General features: G+C 53.6%; 1 protein-coding gene across 2 annotated transcripts in view; it reads left to right on the top strand.

The window, feature by feature from the left end:
• The window catches only part of ACSF3 (acyl-CoA synthetase family member 3), a 51110-nt gene that overhangs the window by 16957 nt on the left and 8926 nt on the right, over positions 1 to 25227 (top strand). The window contains exons 6-8 of one of the 2 annotated variants that reach the window (XM_041484142.1): positions 3795 to 3907; positions 15696 to 15770; positions 15907 to 16033. In XM_041484142.1, coding sequence (XP_041340076.1) covers positions 3795 to 3907; positions 15696 to 15770; positions 15907 to 16033 — 315 coding nt within the window. The remainder of the gene's footprint in view (positions 1 to 3794; positions 3908 to 15695; positions 15771 to 15906; positions 16034 to 25227) is intronic. The other variant, XM_041484150.1, reaches the window with a different exon arrangement.

Below are 25227 nucleotides of genomic sequence, written 5' to 3'. Positions count from 1 at the left end.
ATTAACTTTAGATTAGGTATTAGTAAGAAATTCTTGGCTGTGAGGGTGGTGAGGCCCTTCTCTGGGTGCCCAGAGCAACTGTGGCTGCCCCTGGATCCCTGTCAGTGCCCAAGGCCAGGCTGGACAGGGCTGGGAGCAGCCTGGGACAGTGGGAGGTGTCCCTGCCCATGGCAGGGGGTGGAATGAAATAAGCTTTAAGGTCCCTTCCAAACCATTCTGTGATTCATGAGCCTCTGAGGAGAAATCCTGGGGCTTGCCTTGCCCTCTTGCAGGCACTTGGTGTGGCAGGGAAAGGTCGAATCCTTGGACCCTGCCCATCCCACCCTTGTCCCCAGCGCTGTCACCAGCAGCGTGTCCCCACTCTCCACCCACAGCACAGGTCTGAAGGGGCAGGGATGGGGTGTGGGAGCTTTAATTTCCAGAAGCAGCAAAGATGAAAGATTTGAAAGATAAATGTTTGCTTGTATATGGTTAAAACCCTGCTTAAAATGCCTCTGTTTTCACCAGCTCTCATTCTAATCCCCCCTGGTGCTGTTACTGTGAAGGGAGATGAATAATTCATGGCCGGAGAATGCCTCACTGGGCCTAATCACCACTTTAATTGGAGGTTTAGATCAGAGGCAGCTAATAGCTGCTACAGCGGGGACTCCGTGTATTGTTGACAGTGAGATCCTTGAGTGCCTTATCGTTGGCCTGCTCCAATCCTCCCGGGACACAGCAGCACCGAGCTACCCAGATACCGAAGGACACAGAGCACGGGGCCAATTAAATTTATCTGGGAAGAGCTGACAACTTTTTTAAACAGAGGAGAAGGGGTGAAAGCAGAATGGTGTCACCCCCTCCTGCCTGCAGCCCGGTGACACCGCGGGCGAGGTGCCAGCATTGCTTAACATCCAGGAGGCTGCAAATTGGAGGGATGCAGAGGGGAAGCAGCAGAGATTTCTCCCCAGTTTCCCCTCAGGATTATGTCTGGGGAAAAAAGAGGAAGCCAGTGCAGAGTGTTGACCCCTTCTGATCACCCCAAGTGTGGCTTGATGAAGGCAGGAGCTCCAGGGCTGCTCCTTTGGGAACGGGCCCAAATTTCTGCTGACCTGTTGGAGTTGGCACAGAGTATGTTTTGACACGGTGGATGGGCCTGGGAAGCTCTAGTCATTTTTTTTTGCACAAATTCTATTAATCCTGTCAGGTTTGTGGAGCTCTAATCAATGGTAGGGGCTTTTTCAGCCTTTACAGATGTTGATTTCAAAGTTTGTCACTTTTCCTAAATACCAGAAAAGCTTCTCCAGACAGAAACATAAGGAAGCAGCTCTCCACCAGGGACTTGTTTTACATGCTGGTTTTATTTTAGCCAAGTAGGAGAGGAACTGGTGGGGCTGTGTTAGTAACTGTGATCTGAGCACTGTGTGGGGAACATGTCACCTCCTCTGTGCCAGCCCTGGGCTGATCTTTGGTGTCTCATTCCCAAGGGCTGGGACCAGCAGTGGGCACTAATCCTGGAGTCCTGCTGCCCATGAATCACTGCCCATTTCCACATTGAGGTCAGCAGCTTGCAGCCAGGGAAGGAGCATCTTCCAGGAAGGCATCTGGCTGATCTTGATTTGAAAAATTCCAAGTCTGTGAGAGCCCCTGGCAGTTCCTTGCATTGGTTTCTGCTCTCTCCATGAGCTTTCCAGGACTGACTTTGTGGTGCCTGCCCACACAGACGTGCCATGTTTTGTGGGCAGATTGGAGTCTGTTCACACACAGTTTTTCACCCTGGAGAAACTGTTCCCACAGAAGTCTAGAAGGTGGCTCCAGCAACCTTCCATGCAACACTGAGGGTGTTTTCTGTGACTTGTTACTTGCTTTGAGGCCTCTTGGAGCCTCCCATGGCAGGTGCAAGATTGTTTATAACACATATGGTGTGATTTTTAGGGTTGTCCTGTGCGGAGCCAGGAGCTGGACTTGATGATCCTTGTGGGATCCAACTTCTGTGATTCTCAGATTCCATAAATACCTCAGCACTGTACCTTAGGGCACTTCTGGCTCGTGCTGCCTCCTTGCCCTGCTGCAGCCCTGTGTCTCTGATTCCTGGCAGTGTCTGGCCTGGAGGTGGGAGCAGCCCAGGGTGCTGGTGGTGAGGGGAGGACGTGGCTGTGCTGGCTGACCAGAGTGCCAAAGGCAATTCTGAGCAGAGCAGACACGGATCATGGAGCTGCCACGTCGCTTTGTGTTTATTTCCAGCCAGATTTGCTAATTGTTCGGGTAGTTTTGCTGCAATAAAATCTCACTCCCTCATAGCCCATCTGCTCCTGGCTGATCCTGCAGGGATGCCATAAATCTGGGCTACGACGACATATCCATTTCCATGGCAACTGACCAATGTAGCAGACAAACTCATGATGTCACGGATAGCAGATCTCCAGGGCTTCAGCAGGAGAGTGAGACCAGGACAGGGAAAATGCCACTTGAACCCAATGCCTGAAATACGAACGACAAAAGGAAGACAGGGCTGAGCTCCAGGTCCTGCACTCCCTGCTCTAGGGAATTCCCAGTGTCAGGGTGATCCTGGCAGACCTGGAAAGCATCAGCTGGGGGCACTTCAGGGGAGAAAATTTATCATCCTTTAAAGAGCACAGTTACCAATTTATAGAATCACAGAATGGTTTGATTTGGAAGGGATCCTTCAGCTGATCTTGTTCCATCCTCCTGCCATGGGCAGGGACATCTTCCACTGTCCCAGGCTGCTCCAAGCCCCAGCCTGGCCTTGGACACTCACAGGGATCCAGGGGCAGCCACAGCTGCTCTGGGCACCTGTGCCAGAGCCTCAGCACCCTCACAGAGAAGGATTTCTCCATGATATCCCATCTAACCCTGCCCTCTGGCAGTGTGAAGCCATTCCCCCTTGTCCTGCTACTCCAGGTCCTTGTGAAAAGTCCTTCTCCAGCTGAAACTCTGTCCTGTCCAGTCCTGCTGAGCCACAGATTGCTGTGAGCTGCTGTTCCTCTCACTGCTCACAAGGGATGAAGGTCACAGGCCCCATTCTGTCACAGGAATGAGAGGCTGAGTGAGACCTGCTGAGATCTGCTGCCCATCCCACTGGTCACAGGAACAGAGCTGCCCTCTGCTGAGCTCTCAGCTGCTCCCCAGGAACAACAGGCCCTGAACAGGGGGTGGGAAAGCTGCAGGTTGGGGAGCTCTGGGTCCCAGATGCGGCTTGGAGCTCAGTAGTGGTTGTTGTGACACTGTGTCAGCTCCTTGGCTTTGAAATTGAAACGTGTGGAAGAACCGGGTGGTTTTGATCCCTCCTTTTCTCCTGTGATGTTTTCTATCCAGTGTATTGATGTCTCCTAAAACTGAGATAATCCCTGGCAATTCTCAGCTGTTAAGCCTTTGCCTCCCCTGTCAGGTGCAGGCTGTAGAGGAGCAGAGTAATCTCTGTGCTCTCTCTTTTCACAGCTTTGTGTAGGTTTTGTGGTGCCTTTCTTTTTTTTCTTTAAAGAAGAAAAAAAAAAAAGAAACTGCCTCGTTCCTGAGCTCTGAAGAGGTGCAGATGTCTTCAAAGTGGCCAAGAAACTCTGTTCAGGGCTGGAGACAGGTTTGTGTTCAGAGGCATTCCCAGCACTGCCTGCTCCTGCCATTTCCATGCAGACACACGGTGGGATCACGCCTTCCTGAAGGGACACTCCACACCAGGAAGTCCTTTAGTGCCAGCACGGCCTGCAGATGCCATTGCTAGACAAGCAGCTGCTGTTTGCATCCCTGACTGTGTGCTTTCCCGGGGCTGTGCCCCTTTCCATGCTGCTGTCCCCCAGGTTCCGTGGGCACCCCGCTGCCCGGCGTGGCAGTGCGCATCGCCAGCGAGACGCTAAGGGACGGCGCTCGGTGCTACACCATCCACGCCCAGGGCGATGAGAACTGCACTCAGGTACTGCCTCCTTCTCTCCACTGCTTCACTTTGAAAAGCTCTCCTTCCCAGCCTCTGAAAGGCCAAGGGTTGTGCTGCTCCTGTTCCCAGGATCCAGTGATGGAGTTTGTGGTTCTTTGTTGGTGGGTTCTTGTAGCTGTGGTGCTTTATGGACTGGACAAGTGCTGTCCATGCAATCGTGGAATGGTTTGGGTTGGAAGGGACCTCAAAGCCCATCAGTCCCACTCCGTGCCATGGCAGGGACACCTCCCAATAGCCCAAAGGGCTCCAAGCCCCAGTGTCCAGCCTGGCCTTGGGCACTGCCAGGGATCCAGGGGCAGCCACAGCTGCTCTGGGCACCTGTGCCAGGCCTGCCCATCCTCACAGGCAAGAATTCCTTCCCAATATCCCATCTAAACCTATTCTGTTTCACTCTGAAGACCAGGTCTAGTGGAAGGTCCCTGCCCATGGAACGAGATGAGCTTTAAGGTTCCTCCCAACCCAAACCGTTCCATGATTCTGTGCTTGGAAGGGCAGGACTGGTGATCTTGGGGGTTGCACTCATTTTGAAACAGCACTGGGGGAACCCATCAGGTTTGACTTCCACTTTGATGGAAGTCAAGCTCCATGCTCAGCTCCACATGCTACCTGCACCTGCAGTTCTGGTGTGCCAGAGGTCAGGCATCTGTGATGAGGAACCATAATCTACCCCAGTGCTGGCTGCTGAACCATAATCTACCCTGCTGCTGCTGCAGCCCCAGCCCAACGTCCAGGCTGTCTCTTGCCACAGAAGTGGCTGAGCAGGGTCTGCATTCCTGCCCCCTCCCCTCCACACCCTCACTGTGTGTTGTTGCTGCTCTGGCAGATCCATGCCTGGTGATGTCAGGGTTTGGCTGAGCAGATAAATGCTGAGTGTGACAGGAGTGACCCCAGCAGTGACACCATGTGGGTGGGACACAGACAGGCGTGAGATTCAACCTGAAATAGGTTCCTTCCCTCATTCCCCTGGGAAATGGCTTCTCATCCAGCCACCTACAGGCTGAGGGTTTGAAAGGGCTGTGGCAGAGACACTGCTGGTGTAAGCGCTGCTGAGAGGCTCAAGAAAATCTTTTTTTGTCTAAATTATCTGGTGGCAGGTGGAGGAGCCAGCAGGACCACAGGCAGCCCCGTGGGTGGGCTGTGCTCAGGTTGTGTTTTGTGTTCCGATGCTGTAAGAGCTGGATCCACTCCAGACTTGTAAAACAGCCCAGGGGACAGCTGAGAGGGACCACGGATTGTGGCTTTTATTAAAAAAAAACCTCTTTGCTGCTCTTTACTCTGTGTCGCTGCTGTGGCGTGGCCGAGCAGTGGGCAAAGCAGGAGGCTCCCCATGTCCTGTTCTTGTCACTTCCTGGGTGTGTGTTACATTTCACAGGTTTGTCCTCTGATCCCAGAGTTTGCTCTTGGCCTTTTTTTTTCCACTTGTGTGGAACAGAGACATGAAATATAACGTGTCCCTTTTAATAATGATCCTATAATGCTTTTTTCCCCTTAGGGATCCCTGGGCACTTTACAAATTAGGTCTCAGACATGAGAATCCCCAAAGTGCAGCTCCTTCCAGGATGAAATGTGGATGTTGTTCTACTGAATTATGATAGGAAAAAATATGGAATGTTATTTTTTCTGCACAGTACTCTTTCCCCTTCGTTCTCATTGCACTGAGTGACCAGAGAGGGGGAGCCTAGATGATCTGTGTCTGATGCTAGAAGCCCACCACCTCCTCAGGGCTTCACAGAGCTGGGATTCACATAACTCTCCTCTTTCCTCTGGCTTCGGGCTGCTTGGGTTTATTTTAGGGGCAGAGGAATTGCCCTTTTTCCTGGTGATTTCTCACCTGCACCCTGCAGCCCCCAGTGTGGTCCATACCCAGAGCTCACAATTCTTCCAGGAGCTCCCACCAGCGCTGGCCTTGGCTCCCTGCCCCTTGCTGATGGTTCACTTTCCGTCAGGCTCTCCCTGGGGACCTTTTGAATGTTCTGGTGAATTCTCAAGTCATCAGCCTGGGAGGGTGTGGGGAGGTGGTAATTTGCCTCTGGGCATTGGCTCATGGGTTGGTCCCTCTCTGAAGAGCTGTCCCCATCTCACCCACCATTCCTCTTGTCCCAGCTTAACTGGGAGTTTCTTCAGGCTGAAGGGAGAGCAATGGTGCCATCTGTTCAGGCCACCCCAGGAGACAGTGGCTGGCTGGCTGGGTACCTCCAGGACATCCACAACATTTCCAGGAGCAGAGCAGAGCCAGCTGCCTCTGTCCCTGGGACTGTCACAAGGTGGGAAAAACAGTCCCTGCTCCCAGCGTGTGTTGGCACAGATGGATGCGTGGAGATGCCAGGAGTTTGGGGTTTGTGTGCCCTGGGCACGGAGTGTGACTTTCCCTAGCGTGACCAGGTGGCAGCCATGGTGACAACACCTCTGCTGCCAGGGATGCTGGAATTCCTGTGCCTCACACCTGCGGTCCCAGGCAGAGCCTCACCTGCTCAGTGCCTGCCCCAGCCGTTGCTGCTGGCACTGTGTGCATCATGCTTGGTTAATAATTCATGTCAGGAGAGACAACGTCAGTGGAATTTATTTAAAACGAGGCGGATCTGACAGTCCGAGTGCTCATCACGCTCCAGCAGTCCGGGAAAGGCCCAGCTTTGTTAAAATCAGCTCCTCCACGGCTGAGGGGCTGGCCCAGGGATGGGAACAACCCGCTGGTGTCACCCTGCCTGTGCCACCAGATAACCCTGCGGCCTTTCCCTTGCCTCCTGTGAGAAGGATGAAGAAATCCTTCCTCGCCTTCCTCCCAGGAGGGCTCTGAGCCTTTTAGTGGTTGAGGGCTGGAGGAGACTGAGGGGAGACCTCAGGGGTCTTCAGTGTCCTCGTGAGGGGCAGCAGAAGGGCAGGTACCAATCTCTTTCCTCTGGTGACCAGGGACAGGACCCAGGGATTGGCTGGAGCTGTGCCAGGGAGGTTCAGGGTGGATCTCAGGAAAGGTTCTTCCCCCATAGGGTGCCGGCACTGCCCAGGCTCCCCAGGGAATGGGCACGGCCCCAGAGCTCCAGGAGAGGTTGGACAGTGCTCTCAGGAATGCACAGGATGGGATTGCTGGGGTCTCTGTGCAGGGCCAGGGGTTGGATCCATGATCCTTGTGGGTCCCTTCCAGCTCAGGATATTCCGTGATTCCATGATTCAAGCACCGTGGGGCTGAGGCAGGGGGACGCTGAGCAGCCTGGCAGGAGTTGGGCTCTGAGCCATCTCTCCTCCCCGGGCTCCTGCGAGCAGGTGATGTCTGTGCCGGGGCTGCGGCACCGTCAGGGCAATCTGCGGGGCGTTCACAGCTCGCTGTGCCCGCAGAGCCCTCCCGAGGGCGGGCAGAGAGCGCTGCCCTTGCCAAGGGAGCCATGCGGAGCCTCGCAGGGCCAGCGCCTTCCCCGCCCGCCTGGGGCTGCGTTCCTGCCTCCTGCCCCAGCTCAGCCGGCGCTCTCCGAGCTGCTCCTTCTCCACTAACACCGTCTCTCGCCCTTTGGACATGTGCGATCCAAACAGGAGCAATGGCAGAGGAGGAGGAGGAGGAGGCAGCCTGTGGATGGCAGGAGCAGGGAGCTGGGGAGTGTTCCTGCTCTGCCATCCGGTAACTGCCTGAGCTTGCAGCAGGGGACCACTGTAATTTGCAAAGCTGGTTCCTGGCACACCCTGAAGATCAATAATCTACTTAGCTGAAAGTTTGCTGGATCTCTGTTCTGCCCTGCATTTTCTCCCACCCTTGATTGGAGCGCTGGATTCCTTTCCTTCAGTCTCCTCTCAGGAGCCCTGTGCTCCGTTCATCCCGTTTGCTCAGGATTTCAGCCCGTCCTGTGCTGCTTCCTCTGGGTGTTGTGCACCCTGTGCTGCTCTCCGGGGCTGACACGGAGCCGTGTGGGCTGGGCCAGGCTGCCCGGGCTGCCCCGGGGCTACTGACACCCCCACGGGGCTCTCCAGCCTGACCCATCCCCTGGCTGCTCCAGCCTGACCCATCCCCTCTCTGCTCCATCCTGACCCATCCCCTGGCTGCTCCATCCTGACCCATCCCCTCTCTGCTCCATCCTGACCCATCCCCTCTCTGCTCCATCCTGACCCATCCCCTCTCTGCTCCATCCTGACCCATCCTCTCACTGCTCCATCCTGACCCATCCCTTGGCTGCTCTGGCTGCTCCAGCTGGAGGTGTGCAGCAGCCTGGGGACACCTGTGACAAGCCAGCGAGGGCAGGAGGTGACAGTGCCATCAGTCACAGCCCCGACTGTCCCCCCACCTCCTGCCTGTGCAGAGCTATCCCCTGGAGAGATGTTGCTCCCGGAGCCCTGGGAGAAGGGCTTCTCCTCCAGCATCACTGGGAGCAGAGGTGTGGAAGTGGGTGTGAGGGACAGCACGGCTTTGCTTGCCCTGATTCATCCCACATCCTGCTCCTGGAGCTAGTGGCATCCAGAGCAGCTCCTCAGCTTCCCACCTTCCTTGGGCAGCTGCCTGCTGAGCCCATCTGACCCTTCAGGCTCAGTATTCCTTACCCACAGCCAGGGGTGCTTCTTCCCATGGGGTGTTTTCCCCTGAATTTTTGGCAGCTCTCCCTGTGGCTGTGGTGCCCAGGAAAGGGTTACAGCTCTCCAGCTCTGAACATTTCAGTTTGCTTTGTTCAGTGCAATGCATATTTCATACGCTCAGCTTCCCAGCTGGCAGAGGCCTGGAAACCCTGCAAGCTGTCGGGTATTGTCTCTCTCCTTCTCCACTTGTTTGTTTGTTGGGTTTTTTGGGTTGTCATTTTTGTTGGATTTCTCTTTTTTTTTTTTTTTTTTTTTTTCCTTTTTCATCTTTCCCAAATTGCTCTCTCTCACCAAAGCCCAGCCCTGGTGCTGACAATGGGGAGCTATCAATAGCTAAATGGCTTCACAGCTGCAGCCGAGGCAGGGCTGCAGCCAGGGCTTTTATGGCGAGCAATTTCCTCGTGCCGAGGCTGCGAGGGAGCGTGGGGACGGATGGCTGGCAGGAGCTGGCAGCAGGAGGACGCTGTGCCACGGGCTTCCCCCCCTTCCAAAGGCTGTAATTATCTCGTTTATCCATATGCAAGCTGTCGTCCTGGACGGGAACCGGCTCGGCTGTGGCCGTCCCTCCCGAAAGCCACCAGCATCTCTGTCCCCTCCTCCCCGTGCCCCCCGTGTCTGTGCCATCTGCTCACAGCTTGCTGCTGCTTGCCAGCGCCTCGGCGGGGCTGGGGGCAGCTGCCTCTGTCACCCGTGGTTGTGACTGCAGCTCTTGGCCGTTGATGTCCCCGTGGAGGGGACCAGGAGCGGCTCCACCTCGCTCGTGTTCATCCCAAATCTCTCCAGAGCCCGTGGGGTGGTGCCCACTGAGCTGCCAGGGTTGTCTTGGAGGACTGGGCACTCCATGGCTGGCGTGGGTATGGTGCTTGGGTACCCCTGTGGGATTCTCCTCACCCATCCAGCTATCCCAGAGCAGTTGGTGAGGCTGTGGCTGGCTCTTCTGCAGAGGCCAGAGATGGGCATGTGCCCGCTGTGCCTGGCATTGCTGAGAATGGCCAGGTGTGGACAGGATGTGATCACCTGGCCTGGGCAATCCTGTCTCTGGCTGTCCCAGAGGAACAACTAAAGCAACACTTGGATTGTTCCTTTCCTATCCCGTGCAGACCTCAGCCTAGACCTGTTCATTCCTTGTCCTCGGTGCTCCTGCACTTCCAGAGCAGCTCTCCTCCAGTTTTTCACTGGTTTTCTTGTCCCTGCTCCATCCCATCCTCATGTGTTGGTGAACTGGATGGTGAACTTTACCTCCAGCATCCCCATTCCATCTCCCACAAGGAGCTTTCCCTCAGCTCCATGGTCTCTTCCATCAGGCAGTGTGGGGAATGTGTTGTTGAAGGCAGTCTGGATTAGATCTGCAGCTTTTCTTCTCTCTGCAACCCCAACCCTCAGGATTTCTGGCACAATCCACCTTTGATAAAAACACTCTGCATTTATTCCCATTTTCCATTTGCCTCAGCTCCTTCCAAAACCCTCTCAGTGCTGGACACTGCACTTGTGTGTGTTCCAGTTATCTTTTTTTTTTTTTTTTTGCCATATTTCTCTCATCTCCTCAGGATCCTGTTTTGTGTCCTGACCAAGTAATTCAAGAGTCTCCACTTTGTTGCCCAGGCTGCTTTTGTTCCTGTATAAACATTTTAGCTGCTTCTCATTGATCACATGCTGTTCCTTACTCAACTCAGGCATTGATTCCATTCTCAGATGTATTTATATCTCCTTCCTTCTTTCTGTCTGCCCTCTGGTTTGGTTGTTTTTTTTTTTGTTGTTGTTGTTTTTTTTGTTTTTTTGTTTTTTTTTAATTTGTGGCCATAGCTCTTTTATTTCTTCCTGGTAGTAAAAGTAGAGACAGAGGTTGCAGTAGCATCATGTCCCCTTGTTTCTCAGCTGAAAACTCTTCTCATCACAGGGACAGCCTCGATTCTAGGAGAGTATTTCCTTGCACATGGAAGTTGAATCCATCTGTCAAGAGTAACCCTCTTTCCACAAGAGTCCTTTGAGCTCACCTTTGTCACAGCACCCTCAGAATCTCTTTGCTGTTGTTTTGTTCTTCCACAGCATCCCAGACTGGTTTGAGTTGGAGGATGAAGCTTATCTCATTCATGGGCAGGGACACCTTCCACTGGAATACTCCTGTTTGTAGCTGAGGGAAGGTTTGGGGTGTTTGTGGAAGAGCCCTGGATGTGCTGGGGAGGTGCTGGAGCTGAGGCTGAAGGAGGAGGAGCTGTCTCAGTCCCGGGCTCTTGCAGCCAGGGGAGCAGGGATGGCTCAGCACAGGGAGCAGTTAGAGGCTGTGGGCAGTGTTTGTGCAGCCACAGCTCATCACAGCCCCCAGACTGCACTGTTAGGGGAGGCTGAAGGACACCAACCCAAAGGTGGGCCACTAATGGAGTCCTCTGCCTGCCCCAGCCCAGAATCAGCTGAGGGCACATGGGGAGCCTTCCCTCAAGGAGGAGAGCAGGGGGAGTGGGAAGATGTGCTGACATCTCACCTCGTTTGTTATCCCAGGGAGCCTGCAACCGACAGGGATGAGAACAGCAGCGTGGAGAGCTGCTGGCATCTCTGCAACAGTGTCACACATTTAATTTATGGTGTTAATACACATCAAGAAGTTCTGTGTCCATGGAAAAACTGTGGGGAGGGCTGACCTTTCCCAGACTTGGCTTGTTTTCTATCCTGCTTTTGGGATCATCTGGAGCTGATCAGGCTGGTAACCTAAAAAAATCAGTATTGCCTAAAAATATAGACAATCACTTTTGTTTTCAGTGGAGCAACATTTGCTGTAAGTAGAGGGTTGGGTTGTTTGAAAATAAGTTTCAGTGTTCCAGCTCCACTGTGCACCAGCCTTGCTTTTAAATTTATAACTCTCCAAAATGAAAAGTAAATGGATTGTGTTATTCCCAGCCCTTTTATAAAAGTTAACATTGCAAAAACAGATGTGAAATGTGGCCTCGCAGATTACAGCCTGAGCTTGGGGTTTTTAGGTTGGGGTTTTATTTTTTCCTTACTCTCTCTGTGCTGTGTCCCTGAGGAGCAGAAATCTGCCTTTTTCCAGCAGGAGGAAAATTGTTCTGTGTCTAAATTGCCTCCTGCCAGGCTTGTGTGGATGCTGCAGGACACGGAGCTCCAAGGAACGATAACGCCTTTACAAAACCAGGCAACTTAGCAGGGAATTTTTAATTAGGAATGTGCAGGAAGGTTCAGATTGCCTGGGAATTTGGTAATGCTCTAACACACCTCCCAGTCCTAGGCCATCCATTCCAGTGTGGCCCTGGGAGATGGTGATTAAAGGCACTGGCAAGCAGGTTATTATCTCCAGCTTCCTTCAGGAGCCAGGTGAGCACATCCTCACCTCCCACACCAGGCCTGGCTGTGATGTGATCTGGAAAAGCAGAGTCTGGGCCAGCCTGGAGCTGCCCTGCTCTCTGCAGCTCAGCAGGGGCTGAGCTGTTGGATGCTGTGTTCAGCCTGGAGAAAAGGAGCTCAGGGGGGCTCTCCTGGCTCTGCACAGCTCCTGCCAGGAGGGGACAGGCTCTGCTCCAGGGAACAGGGACAGGACAAGAAGGAACGGCCTCAGGCTGGGCAAGGGCAGGCTCAAGTTGGACAGCAGCAGGAATTTTGTAATGGAAAAGGTTGTTAATTGTTCATTCACTGCCCAAGGAGGTTTGGAGTCCCCATCCCTGCAGGTGTCCAAGGAACACCTGGAGGTGGCACTCAGTGCTGGGGACAAGGTGCGGATTGGGCACAGCTTGGACTCAATGATCCTGAAGCTCTTTTCCAACCTGAGTGATCCTGGGATTCTGGGACAAGGCTCTGGGTCACCAAAGCCTTGAAGGGGTGATTGAGGGGACAGGGAGGTGTCTGGAGGTGCTGGTGGCAGTTAAGGTCCAGCAGAGGAGTGGGGAGCCTGACTTGGGCTGCAGGACAGAGCTGGATCAGTCCTTCAGGCTTTGTTGTGTCATTTCCTGTGCTCTGGTATGTTAAAAAAAGCCCAACACCAGGAAAAAGTGACTTCTCTGGCAGAAGAGGTAAAAGGGCTCTGTCGCTTCCATAAACCTCACATACATAAATTATTGTCTTCTATTAGTCACTTAAGGGCTCAGTTGCTTAATTATTTTGATCACAGTAATCATTTATTTACAAGGTGGGGAAAAATGCCAAGCACTTCCAAGCCGAGCAGCACAGCAGGGAGGAGGCAGGGCTGCAGAAGCATTTCTTTCCTCCCCACAAGTCAAAATGCTTTTGCTTCATGGAGTTACAAGGTCCCTTTTGAGGTCCCTGCTGAGAGATGATGCTCTGATCCACAGCCTTTGGTGCTCCCCCAGGAAAGAGATTCAGCAAAACCAACTTCAGGTCCCTGTGCAGGAGAAGGATCCAGGGAGAGCTCAGAGCCCCTTCCAGAGCCTAAAGGGGCTCCAGGAGAGTTGGAAAGGGACTGGGGACAAGGCATGGAGGGACAGGACACAGGGAATGGCTTTAAACTGAAAAGAGGTAGGCTTAGATGGGATATCAGGGAGAAATCCTTCTCTGTGAGGGTGAGGAGGCCTTGGCACAGGTGCCCAAAGCAGCTGTGGCTGCCCCTGGATCCCTGGAAATGTGCAAGGTCAGGCTGATGGGGATTGGAGCAGCCTGGGACAGTGGAAGGTGTCCCTGCCATGGCACTGGATAAACTTTGAAGTCCTTCCAACCCAGACACTCCCATGAGTCTATGAGTATTTGGGGGATGAAGGGGGAAGGAGGCATCTGGTAGAGTTTAAGTGGATCTCTCTAAAACCTGTTTGCAGCCTGAAGGTATTTGGGTTTTCTCCTCAAAGCCTGTCTTCCTCCCAATCCCCAGCCCAAGAACACGCTCTCACCTCCTAAACCTCACCTTGCAGCTTCCCCTCTGTGTCTCCCACATGTTTCTGCTTAGGAATCCACCGTGCCTTCTCTGCTTCCCAGAGAAGGACAGGCAGCTCTGAGCCTTCCCTAATTCCATCAGAGCCCATCAGAAGCTCCGTGCTGCAGCTCCCGGCGGAGCGCGGGGCAGAGACCGCAGGAAACAAACGGCCACTTTGAACAAACCCCAGGGCCCCGTGCCAGGCAGGGATTCCCAGCTCTTTACAAACCACCCTCCTAATAAAGAGGTAAAATGGGAACGGGGAGAGGGGAAATATGCATTTTCTAATCACCCAGATTTAGGCCTTCAAAGGATTTATTACAACCTTTTATTTCCATGCGTGGAAAATGGAATCTTATCTCGTCAGCCGGCTGGTCCAGCTCGACTGGGTTTAGAGTAGGGAGCTCTCTAACAACCTTCAGGGCCACGCTGTGCCTGGGTGTTAAACTTGCTGGAATGCATTAAAATATGGCCCTGGGAGAGGGGGAGGTCCGTGCACTCAGCAATGATGTGATGCCTCCAGCAGCTGCTCGTGCCATCGAGCTGTGCGGGAACAACAGGAGCCACCAGGATTGGAGCGAGAAAGGAAACAACCAGCCCAGCTGTGTGCTGCCATCCCTGCTCCCAGAGCCCGCCAGCCTGGTGTACCTGGGACTGCAGAGGGATCAGGCACGAGGGGTTGGGGGAGATCAGTGCCATGAACCTTGAATTTTAATTGCTGCGGTGGGGGTGGTGTGTGCCCCTGTGCCGTGCTGGGGAGCGGTGCCGGTGACACTCCGGGTGCAGCAAGCAAAATCCTATTAAGATAACGTCACGGCCTCTCTGTTTTACTGTTTGCAAGCCAGCCATAACATCATTAAATTACACAACAGGGAGGTGCCTGCTGCCAAGGGGCTCTGCTCGAGATAAGATGTGGGTTGAGCCGCTGCCAAAATTTAAGTTGATATGACAGGAAATTTGGAGCGGGTTCAAGGCTTGATTCACACCAGACATGGCACTGTGCAGGTAAATCAGGGCAGGATTGATCCCTGGGGCTGTGCAGGTACCTGGCACCGTGGAATCCTGGGCAGGAGGGGTTTGTAGCAGACAGATTTACAGCTCTTCTTGTGTTCAGGGCTGACAAGAAGAAGCCAGAGCCTGGCAGGGTGTGCAGGTGAAGTTCAGGGAACTGTTTGCAGGTTCTTTGCTCTGCCATCCCCTCCCCAGCCTGTTTGGGGAGTGGGAAGGAGCCTGAACACCAGGACATTGCTCAGGGAAGCTGCTTGTTTTGTAATGCCACAGCTGGAACAGCAGGAAAAGGAGTCAGAAGAAAGAGCTGCATCATAAAACTCCACACAGCCTGTAAGAACCCTGAAATAAGCCTTGCTGGTCCCTCTGTGTCACACACCATGTCCCTGCCACTCTTGTCCATGGGGGCTTTGTGCCTCTTGTGCCCTTCATGCCCGCTATGCCCTTTTTTGTGCCTCTTTGTCCTCTTTTTTGGATCCTTTGTGCCCTTTGCTGCTGGAGGTGTGGAGTTTTGCTCCAGGCCCTCCAGACCTCAGGTTTCTCTCATGGATTGTCTGGACTTCAGCTCCATCTTTCAGATCTGTGGGGAGAACTCACCCAGCACCATCCCCACCTTGCCATCACTCAGCAAAATTCCTCATTGGCATTAAGGATTTTTCTTTCCTGCAGCATCTTCCAGGCAGGGAATTGATTCCCAACCAGGGCTCTGGAAGCCTGGGCTGTGTGTGCAGAGATCCCCTTGTCACCCCATCCTCCAGGACAGGACATCAGGAAGGAAATACTTTAGAATGATGCCTTGGAAGCAGTTTTCTAAGCGTTTTCCATTAGGGAAGCTTTGTTTCCATCAGAGGCTGCAGAGAGCCTGCCCTGCCCTGGGACTGCCTGGCGCTCCAGCTCTGCTATTACTGCTTTCCCTTGTGGCTCTGTTTCTGGCACTGCTGATTTTTGGGGTCCCAGACGGATCCTGGCCATTGCAGCAGCTCAAGTGACTGGGAAAGTGGCTTGGAATTCCTGTTACTGAGCTTTTCTGGATGGAGCAGTGTGTCCAGGCACATCCCACAGCACCCTTCCATCCCAGCAGTGGCTTTGCACATCTTGGCTGTGGATTTCAACCGACAGAGAATGGGTTTAGATGGCATATTGGGAAGGAATTCCTGGCTGTGGGGGTGGGGAGGCCCTGGCACAGGGTGCCCAGAGAAGCTGAGGCTGCCCCTGGATCCCTGGAAGGGCTCAGAAAGGACCATCCCTTTCCCAAGAGCATTTCCTGCACGTCTGCATGTGTGACCTCTCTCCCAGCAGCTGCAAGTTCCAGGAGGCAATCCTTGTTCTCATATAACACAGGTGCTTATTCCCAGTGCTTTGGAACATCAGAAGCACCTGGATGAGCCCTTCCACCTGAGGAGAGAAGTCCTGCAGGTGGGCAGGGTGTGCTGGAGCTTGGCCAGGGCTGGAAGAGCCCGTGGTGCGGCTCCGGCGCGTCCCCCTGCACGCTGCCTGCCATGCTGCTGGGGACAGGTGACAGGGAGCTGCACTCACTGTCTGCCTGTCCTAGGTGACCCCGGGCCTGGAGGGACAGGAGGGGGAGCTGCTGGTGAAGGGCCCCTCGGTGTTCCGTGAGTACTGGAACAGACCCAAGGAGACGGCGGATGCCTTCACGGCCGACGGATGGTTCCGAACAGGTACGGGAACAACTGCCCCAGCAGCTGGCACAGGGACAGGGACAGCAGCTCTGGGAGGGTGCACGGGGCTGGAACTGTGCACAGGGACAGGGACAGCAGCTCTGGGAGGGCGCATGGGGCTGGAACTGTGCACAGGGACAGGGACAGCAGCTCTGGGAGGGCGCATGGGGCTGGAGCTGTGCACAGGGACAGGGACAGCAGCTCTGGGAGGGTGCACGGGGCTGGAGCTGGGGCTGGCAGCTGGGAGTGCAGGCTGGATGTGCTTCCAGGAAGGGGCTTTGCCTGCGCTGGCCATGGTGAGTCACCAAGGGATGGGGGGTGTTTGGGCTCCTTTGCTCCTAAGCATTAAATATCACTGCTTAATGTTTTCCTGGGAATTCAGCCTTGCAGACAGGTGGGACTTGTCTCAATTTACACAGGGACTGTGTCACAGAATCATTAGCTACCAACTAGAACCCCCTGAGAGGAGGGTGAGGCCAGCTGGGGGTTGGGCTCTACTTCCAGGCTAGCAGTGATTTGAGGAAACAGCCTCAAGCTGTGCCAGGGGAGGCTCAGGTTGGAATCAGGAGGAATTTCATAATGGAAAGGGTTGTTCACTGGCAGGGGCTGCCCAGGGAGGGGCTGGAGTCCCCATCCCTGGAGGTGTCCAAGGAAGGCCTGGGTGTGGCACTCAGTGCTCTGGGATGGGTGACAAGGTGGGGATCAGGACCTGATGACCTTGAAGGTCTTTTCCAACCTCAGTGATTCTGGGATTCTCTGATTCCATGATACCCACAGCTCTGATTTCCCCAATCCCCTCTTTCCTGCGTGTTAGCAGTACTGTGGTGGCAGGAGTCAGGCTGGATTTCTGATGCCTTCTGTGTAACCTGATTTATTGATGGTTCCTGAAGAAGCTGTGATTTATTCTAATTGTTCTCCCGAAGCAGAGCTCACTCTGCCAGCAGTGTCACCACGAGTCCCCAAGCCAGGCGGGCACCCCGGGCTGGGACCAGAGCATCACCAGCCCTCACGTGGGGTGCAGGGCAATCAGCATTAAAAATTTTTTTTGTCAACACTCCTGATGAATATTTCAGCTGCAAAGGAATAGCGTGCATTAATTATTGCAAAGAGATGTCTTTAGGAGAAAATGATTTTGAAATTCAGTTTAATTTCATTGTAATGCGCCGCAAACAGGAAGGGAGTATGTGTGTTTAATTGGCTCTCGGGGGTAAGGCCGGGAAGATGGCATGCCTTTGTCACAGGCCATTAGTGATACAGACTGCATAATGAGGGACTACAATCAGCTCACAGCTGCCGGCTCCTACGGGGAGAGAATGATATTAAATAGAAATCAGTATAAATTAAACTTAACCCTTTCGCCAACCGAGCAAAGCTCAGAGCTGGAAACAAGGGAGGGGAGCAGTGACAGGAGTGGGGGGTTCAGGGTGGGTCAGGGGGTGCTTGGACAAGCCCCCCAGCAGCCAGGTGACCTCCCTGATGTCCCCCTTCTCACGGGCAGGAGGCTTGAGCTCCCTTCCCCATCCCTACCCCCACTCTGCCTTCCTTACCTTCCTTCCCTCTCCTGCCTCCTGCTCCATCTCTCGTGGATGTCAGGTCAGTGGGACTGGGTTTTTCCCAAGCCTCATTTATCCAGCAGTGCCAGGAGCGATCCCGTGGCCCCGTCCTCACCCTGCCTGGCCCAGCCTCATCAGCAGCCTCTGGAGATCACTCAGAGGTGGCAAATGTCCTGTGGTGGTAAAAAACCCTTGAGGGAATGAAAGGGGTTGTGTCCTGTCACAGGGATTGGATCTGGAGGGTGAATTATCCCCATTAAGCACAAATTGGTTACTCTGGAGCCAAAACCGTACTGGCAGGATCCAACAGAGGTGAATCCAGGCTGTAATTCCCTGTACCTGCTACTTCCAGCTCATCCAGGTGAGTGTTTTAGAGGTGAGGCAGAATGCCAGCGCATGGTGTCCCCAAAACCCCAGCTGTGGCTTTCTGACTCTGTGCCAGCATTCTGCTCACTGCTGACCCTTGTGCTGTCCCCACCAGTGACCTGCAGGCTGCAGGTGGTGGCCAAGTCCCTCAGGGCTGGGGTTTCACAGAACTTTGGAGTGGTTTGGATGGGAAGAGACCTTTAAGCTCATCCTGTCCCATGAACAAGGACACCATCCACTGGACCAGGCTGCTCCAAGCCCTGCCCAAAAAAAAGGGGGAAAAAACCCAGTGACTTTGGTGAATTCAAGATCATGGCTCTTCTGAGAAGCCTCTGAACTCCTGGTGGTGCAGAGGGGATGTGCTGTTGCTCCCACCCTCTTCATTCCCTGGGATTTGTGCTGCTGTCTGCCGATCCCTCCATTTCTCATTTCCATCCCAGTGAATTTGATTATTTTTATTGTATTAACGCTGTTGACAGAGCTGCTTAGATCAAAGTCCCCTCCAGCCATTTCCAGGGAGACTGCTGGGTTTCCACCTGCTGTCATACATCCAAGTGGCACCGAGCCCTCGGCGGCCGAGCCGAGCCCAAAGGAAGAACGCCCGTGGGCATCTGGCTCCTGTCCCTGCTGAGCCTGCCCAGCTGTGCCAGCCCTGCCAGGTGAGAGGCAGCCTCCAAACCCTCACGTGCTGCTGAGAGGGAGGAGAGGGAAGGAAGGCATTTTTTAGGATGAGGCCCTGGCACAGGTGCCCAGAGAAGCTGTGGCTGCCCCTGGATCCCTGGAAGTGTCCAAGGCAAGGTTTTGGAGCAACCTGGGACAGTGAAAGGTGTCCCTGCCCATGGCAGGGGGTGGTCCCTTCCAACCCAAACAGTTCCATGATCCTGTGAGCAAAATTTAAGGGACCATTAAAATTAAAGGGACCATTTAAGGTCCCTTCCAACCCCAACCATTCCATGATCCTGTGAGCAAAATCAAACCTTGGGAACTAGAGGGAAGCAGCAGAGAAACAGCAGATTCTGTGGTCATCCTGATGTCCATCCATGCATCCATCCATCCATCCATCATCCATCCCCCCATACATCCAGCCCCCCCAGCCTTGCCATGCCCACACTGGCCAGGCCCTGGCACTGCCAGGCTGTGTTATCCCTGCCCAGGAGGCAGTAAGTGCCTTTGGAAGCACGAGGAGGGTTTGGGGGCGTGGTGGGTGCCCCCCATGGTGCCCAGCACTGCCCCTTGCCCACATCTCCCTGCCTGGCCAGGGGTTTCTCCAGAGGAATCTGCCAATCCAGCCGTGCTCCCCGGGCAGGCACACGGCCCAAGAGCAGCCTGCTCCCCGAGGGAAGGGCAGCTTCCAGTCACATTTGCCCATAGATCCAGAAAATTAGAATCTGGTGTATTCAGGGAGATTTATTTTCAATTACAGGTTAAGGCTGAGACATGAAATAGCACCGGGTTTGAAAGTAGTGCATAAATCCTGCAACAAATCCATGTATCCCTGCTCCATATAATAAGATTTTATTGATTGCTATATTGTATCTGTCAGAATAAAACTCTCTTAATGCATGCATCAGGATGGAGAAGATAGAGAGCTTGTTGGGAGTAGAATCTGATTCAAGAATCAATGCACTTTGATTAATATGTCGTTAAGAAAGTAAGAGTTATTTAACTTGTTTGATGCACATTGCAGAATGATGACTCATATCTTTTAAATTTCTTTCTTTGAGCTGCATTTAAAAAAACCCCGCAACCTTGGAGCTGTTTTTCACATTGTTAAATCTTGGTTTATCAGTGAATTTTTGTTGGATCCTTTTGCCCAGGTCACAAATGCCCCTGAACCCCATTAGTAATAAATCCTATGGCCCAAAACACTTCTCATATCCTGTTGTTCAGGCTTTGGAGGGAGAACAGAGTGGACCTGGTGTTTCTTTGTTCCTTCTGGATGTTCTGCAGTGAAGGAGGAAGCTCCAGGGAAAGCAAAACAAAACAAACAAACAAAAAATGCAACAACAAAAAGTTGTTTTTCCACTGTGATTACAAATCCAAGCACCAAGGACAAGCCCTGGCTTAGCTGGGAACATCCCACTCAGCACTGAATTCCCAGCTTGCTCCAAAAATGGAACATGCTCTTGCTACAGCCATGAGTCCCAGTGCAGGGAATGATCCCAGTGACTCTGACTGGTTTCAGTGACCCCCTGATGTGTCTCTGTCATTTTCAGACTGAGCTCTCCAGTCCACAACTGACACCAGCTGCAGATCCTTGCCATTCCAGCCCTGTCTGATGCAGATTCCACAGAATCATGGAATAGTCTGGGTGAGGGAAGGACCTTTCAAGGCCATCAAGTCCAATCCCCATCACCACGAGGAGGGGCTGAGGGAGCTGGGAACGGGACAGCCAGGGGGGGAAACAAGGGACAGGACGAGATAAAATGGCCTTAGAGAAGGTTTAGGGTGGAGATGGGGGAAAATTCCTTCATGGAAAGCGCAGTGGTGGAGTCCCCATCCCTGAAAGTGTTGAAAAAACATGGATGTGACACTTGGGGACATGGTCAGGGCTGACCGTGGTGGTGGTGCAGGGCTGATGGTTGGACTTGATGATCTTAAAGATCTTTCCCAGCTAATTCCATGATTCTGTGATTTCCACCCCTTCTGGTGGGAAAGGCAAAGCCTCCTGCAGTTTCCCAGCACAGAGGAATGTGCTGTTTGTAGGAAAGGCCCTGGGCAGGTCATCCTTGGCCAGGCACAGCTCTTCCCTGCTCTGGGGCTGTGCCTAAGGAGAAGGAGCAGGATGCAGCCCCGTCCCTCTGGCACAGGCTTTTCCCAGTGCTTGGCTGTCCCCAGGGAGCAGCAGGTGTTTCCCTGCCAGGGGAATTGCTCACATCCGTGGGTGGAGCACAGACACCTGAAAGAGAAAATGCTTGAGGCTGATCAAGGCAGATTATAAATAGAAATGCATCTAATTAGCATCTTAATCTGCAGGTTTTCTGTTTGTTTGCAGTGGCTTTCCTACTCACAAATCCAGCTAATGCAAATTCTATTTTTAAAGAAATGATTCCTTAATTGTAATGTGCTGAAATTATGTGAGTTACCGGTGTGATCCCAGCGGATGGAGCGGGGGCTCCTGCCTGGAGGAGCTGCTTGTGGAGCCTGGCAGGGCTCAGCCTCGGGTGGGGCAGGATGGCAGAGCTCAGCTGCTGCCTTTGGGGCCCACCTTCCCACAAATGCCATGGAAGGACACCCCAAAAATGCCACGTGGACCCCACACACGCTGCTGTAGGAAGGGGCAGGAGCAGAAGCCAGCCCCGTGCTGGGCTCCCCTTTTCACCCAGCCCTAATTTAAGAAGTGTTTCTAAAATTAAAAACATAAAAATGGAATATTTTCCGGTATATCAGCCTTTATCACCCCCAGAGGTTCCTTCCACACACACACTCAGAGCACTTTGGAAAGAGAATTCCCTTTTTTGCTTCCTTGCTTGAGTATTTATTTCTTCTTCTTGAGGATTCAGTATTTCCAGGTTTGCCTGACTGCTGGAAGCCTTGGGGTCACCAGGACATGGGTGAGGTGGAACAAGATGAGCTTTAAGGTCCCTTCCAACCCAAAACATTCTGTGATTCCCTGATTCTGTGATTTTATTTCCCTGACTGCTGGTGAAACTGATGTTTTCAGCAGTTCAGAGTGACTTGGGATTTTTGTAGCTGTAAATGAGAGCAGCTTTTGGCACAGAATTTGTTTACTCTCTAAAGCTCTGCTCTCGTCGTATCAAACATCTTGGATGCCAATCCTTTCCTTCTTTGAGAACCTCTGCTGCACCGAGGCTCCTTTCCAAAGGCATGGAGCAATTGCTCCCCAGCTGAGAGTCTGTGGGAACAGCAGGCACCTGCAGCTCCAAAATCCAGGCTCTTCCCTTTTGTTCTGTGTCTGCTCTTACCCCTGGAGCTCTGCTGCAGCAGTGCTGCTCTCACAGCCTGGAGGGAGAGCCTGGAACCAGCTCCTGACTGCTGGCAATCATTCTTCCCATCCCATCCTATTCAATTCCATGCCATTTCAGGGATTTAGGAAGGAATCCTTCCTGGCAGCGTGGGCAGGCCCTGGCACAGGCTGCCCAGAGCAGCTGTGGCTGCCCCTGGATCCCTGGAAATGTCCAAGGCCAGGCCCCAGTCACTGCATGGAAAAGAAGAGGTGATTCTGCCTTTTGCTAAGGTTTGATTGTCCCTCGGTGGCTGCAGGGAGCAGAGGGATCTGCTCTAATATTTTTATTATTACCATTATTATTTTTTGTTACCACACTCCAAAGCTCCACCAGCCACATGCAGCCACACCTTGGAGCATTGACTTATTTATTACTCTTGGAGTTTTCTGTTTCGTCTCGTTGTCTGCAGGGATTTCCATAAATATTTAAATGCTAATGTGAAAAAAAAAAAAAAGTGTTTTTCATTTTTACTCACCCATTTTCTTTTCTGGCTGATCCTCTGGGCAAACCCATCTGCAGTAATTCAGGCTGGAGGAGTGGGGGGGTCCCTGCTCAGCCTGTTTGTGTCATATCAGTCACCCATGAGTTCCTGCTAGTGAGGACTGAGCCTCCAAACTCTTGGCTGCCTGGTTGGCAGAAACCTTCCAGGTTTGCCTGGTTTATCCACTGCTTTCCATTGGAGCAGGACGTGCAGCCTGGGGAGTGTTCATCTGCTCTTGTCCTTCAGTTCTGAGGGCTTGGAGAGGCTCCTGGTCATGCTGGGCTGAAGAAATGAGATAAAAATTAGGAGCAGCACCTCTGCTGCCAGGACAGGCAGGATCTGAGGCTCTGCCAGGCCTTGCCAAGGCTGACTTTCCATTTGGTGCTGTCCTCTCCTGGCTGGGTGCCCAGGACTTGGCTGGCACAGGCTGTGTGAGGGTGCCCAGGGCCAGGCTGGAGCAGGGACCATCTGCAGCAGCCCCTGAGGCCCCAGAACAATAGGACAGACATGGCTCTTTGTATCTGGTAGCCAAACCTGCTGCCCAGGGGGATGTGTTGGGAGGTCTGGCTTGCAGGGGATGGGAAAGGGATGGGTTGGAGAAAGGATCTGAGAGGGATAGGAGAGGGATGGGTTGGAGAAGGGATGGGAGAGGGGTGGGTTGAAGAAGGGATGGGAGAGGGATGGGTTGGAGAAGGGATGGGTTGGAGAAGGGATGGGTTGGAGAAGGGATGGGTTGGAGAAGGGATGGGTTGGAGAAGGGATCTGAGAGGGATGGGTTGGAGAAGGGATCTGAGAGGGATGGGTTGGAGAAGGGATGGGAGAGGGATGGGCTGGAGAAGGGATGCAGTGGATGGTGCTTTCCCTGCCCCAGGGGGATCCTGAGTGCAGACACAGTGCAGTGGGACAGTGACACCTAAACACTGCCCTGCCTCCTTCCCTGTGCTCAGAGAAGGAGAAGAATCCTCTTGGGAGCAGGGGAAGGTCTGTGTGGTGGAATGAGCCCACTCACAGGAGCCAGGATGGGGTTGTGGAGGGGGAACGTGGGTGGTGAAGGAAATAGGGTGTGCAGACAAGCCAGGAGGGTCAGTGGGCATCACCCTGACTTCTCACCCTGCTGAGAGGTGCAGTAAATGTGAGGAGCCTTTGGAAAATACATGTGTGAGGGGAAGGAATCTCTGCTAGATCAGCTGAGACAAGGGGTAGCTGCACTCAAGGCAGGTGCCCAAGTCCTTCTGTGCCCTGGCTGGAAGCAGGGTGGGCAGAGCTCAGCTCAGGCTTGGTCAGGCTTGTCTTACCTGCTCCTTTCCCCTCCCAGGTCCCCGAGCTGCTGCCAGCACTCCTGGCACTGCTCCATGTCCCACGCAGCCACCCAGCGTGGGGAGGAGAGCCTTATTAGCACAGCTCTTTGTGAGATGCCCTTGAGTGATTTATTTTTTTTCCAGGTGTAAATGCCAGGGGAGGCTGTTCCAGTGCTTCCCATTCTTTCATCTCAGCAGGGTTTTGCCCTTTCTCCCAGCGTGGCGCTGACAGCAGGCTCAGTGCTGCTGCCTCTGGAATACAAAGTTCCCTGTTAGAGAGCATGACAGGAATTAATTTCAGGCTGGGCCTTGCTTTTTTATTATTATTATTATTATTTTATTTATGGTTTTCTTTTTTCCTCATGCTGGCTGCTCCAGGAGTCTCTGGAGAAGTTTTGAGAGTGGGGAGTCCATTGTTTAACCCCTTTCTCCTGGGAGCAGGCAGCCTGAAGATGACCCAATGCCTTTCCCAGATCAATCATGGAATATCCTCAGCTGGAAGGGATGCATTGAGATCATCAAAGTACAAATCCTGGCCCTGCACAGACGCCCCAACAATCCCAGCCTGTGCTTGAGTGTGTTGTCCAAACTCCTGGAGCTCTGGCAGCTTTGGGGCTGTGCCCATTCCCCGGGGAGCCTGGGCAGTGCCAGCACCCTCAGGCAGGGACCCCTTCCACTGTCCCAGGCTGCTCCAAGCCCTGTCCAGCCTGGTCTTGGACATTTCCAGAGATCCAGGGGCAACCACAGCTGCTCTGGGTACCTGTGCCAGGGCCTGCCCACCCTGCCAGGGAAGGATTTCTCCCTGGTATCCCAGCTAAGCCTGCCCCCTTTCAGTTTAAAGCCATTTCCTCGTCTGTCCCTCCATCCCTTGTCCCCAGTCCCTCTCCAGCTCTCCTGGAGCCCCTTCAGGCCCTGGCAGGGCTCTGAGCTCTCCGTGGAGCCTTCTCCTCTCCAGGTGAGCACCCCCAGCTCTCCCAGCCTGGCTCCAGCCAGGAGCAGCCCCATGGTCTCCTCTGGACTCTCTCCAGCATCTCCACCTCCTTGCACTGTGGAGTGCAGGTGGGACCTGCCTGGAGAGCAGCAGCTCCACGCTGAGCTCACCTGCCTGTTCCCACCTCAGGGACAGCTCTGGGGCTGCAGCTGCTGAGCCTCTCTCCTCCCAGGCCCTGCTGGAGGATCTTGGCAGCAGACTGGAGCTGTGCTGCCAGCCAGGGCTGCCCGTGCCAGGATAGCAGCTGGACCCAGGAGCGCAGTGCCCGCCCTTCTCCCGGTGCCCTGGCTCTGCTGGGCAGGGCAGGGACACCAGCAAAGGCTTTGTCCTGCACCCAGGGAGCCCTGGGAGCTGCTGGGGAGAGCGTTTCCTCATGAATAATTGCTGTGGAATTAATAGACATGTGGTTTTTTTGAGGAAGTTTCAAACTCTCCCCCTCAGGAGCCTTTGATGCTTTATTAACCATCGTGGGCTGTCCAAACCCACCGTGCTCTGCAGAGGGAGCTCAGAGCAGCCCCAGGGCTCTTCCCTGTGAGC

The sequence above is a fragment of the Pyrgilauda ruficollis genome, unplaced genomic scaffold (genome assembly GCF_017590135.1).
Source record: "Pyrgilauda ruficollis isolate IOZ18807 unplaced genomic scaffold, ASM1759013v1 scaffold117, whole genome shotgun sequence".
Classification (NCBI taxonomy): Eukaryota; Metazoa; Chordata; class Aves; order Passeriformes; family Passeridae; genus Pyrgilauda; species Pyrgilauda ruficollis.
This window is presented reverse-complemented; position numbering and strand designations above follow the sequence as displayed.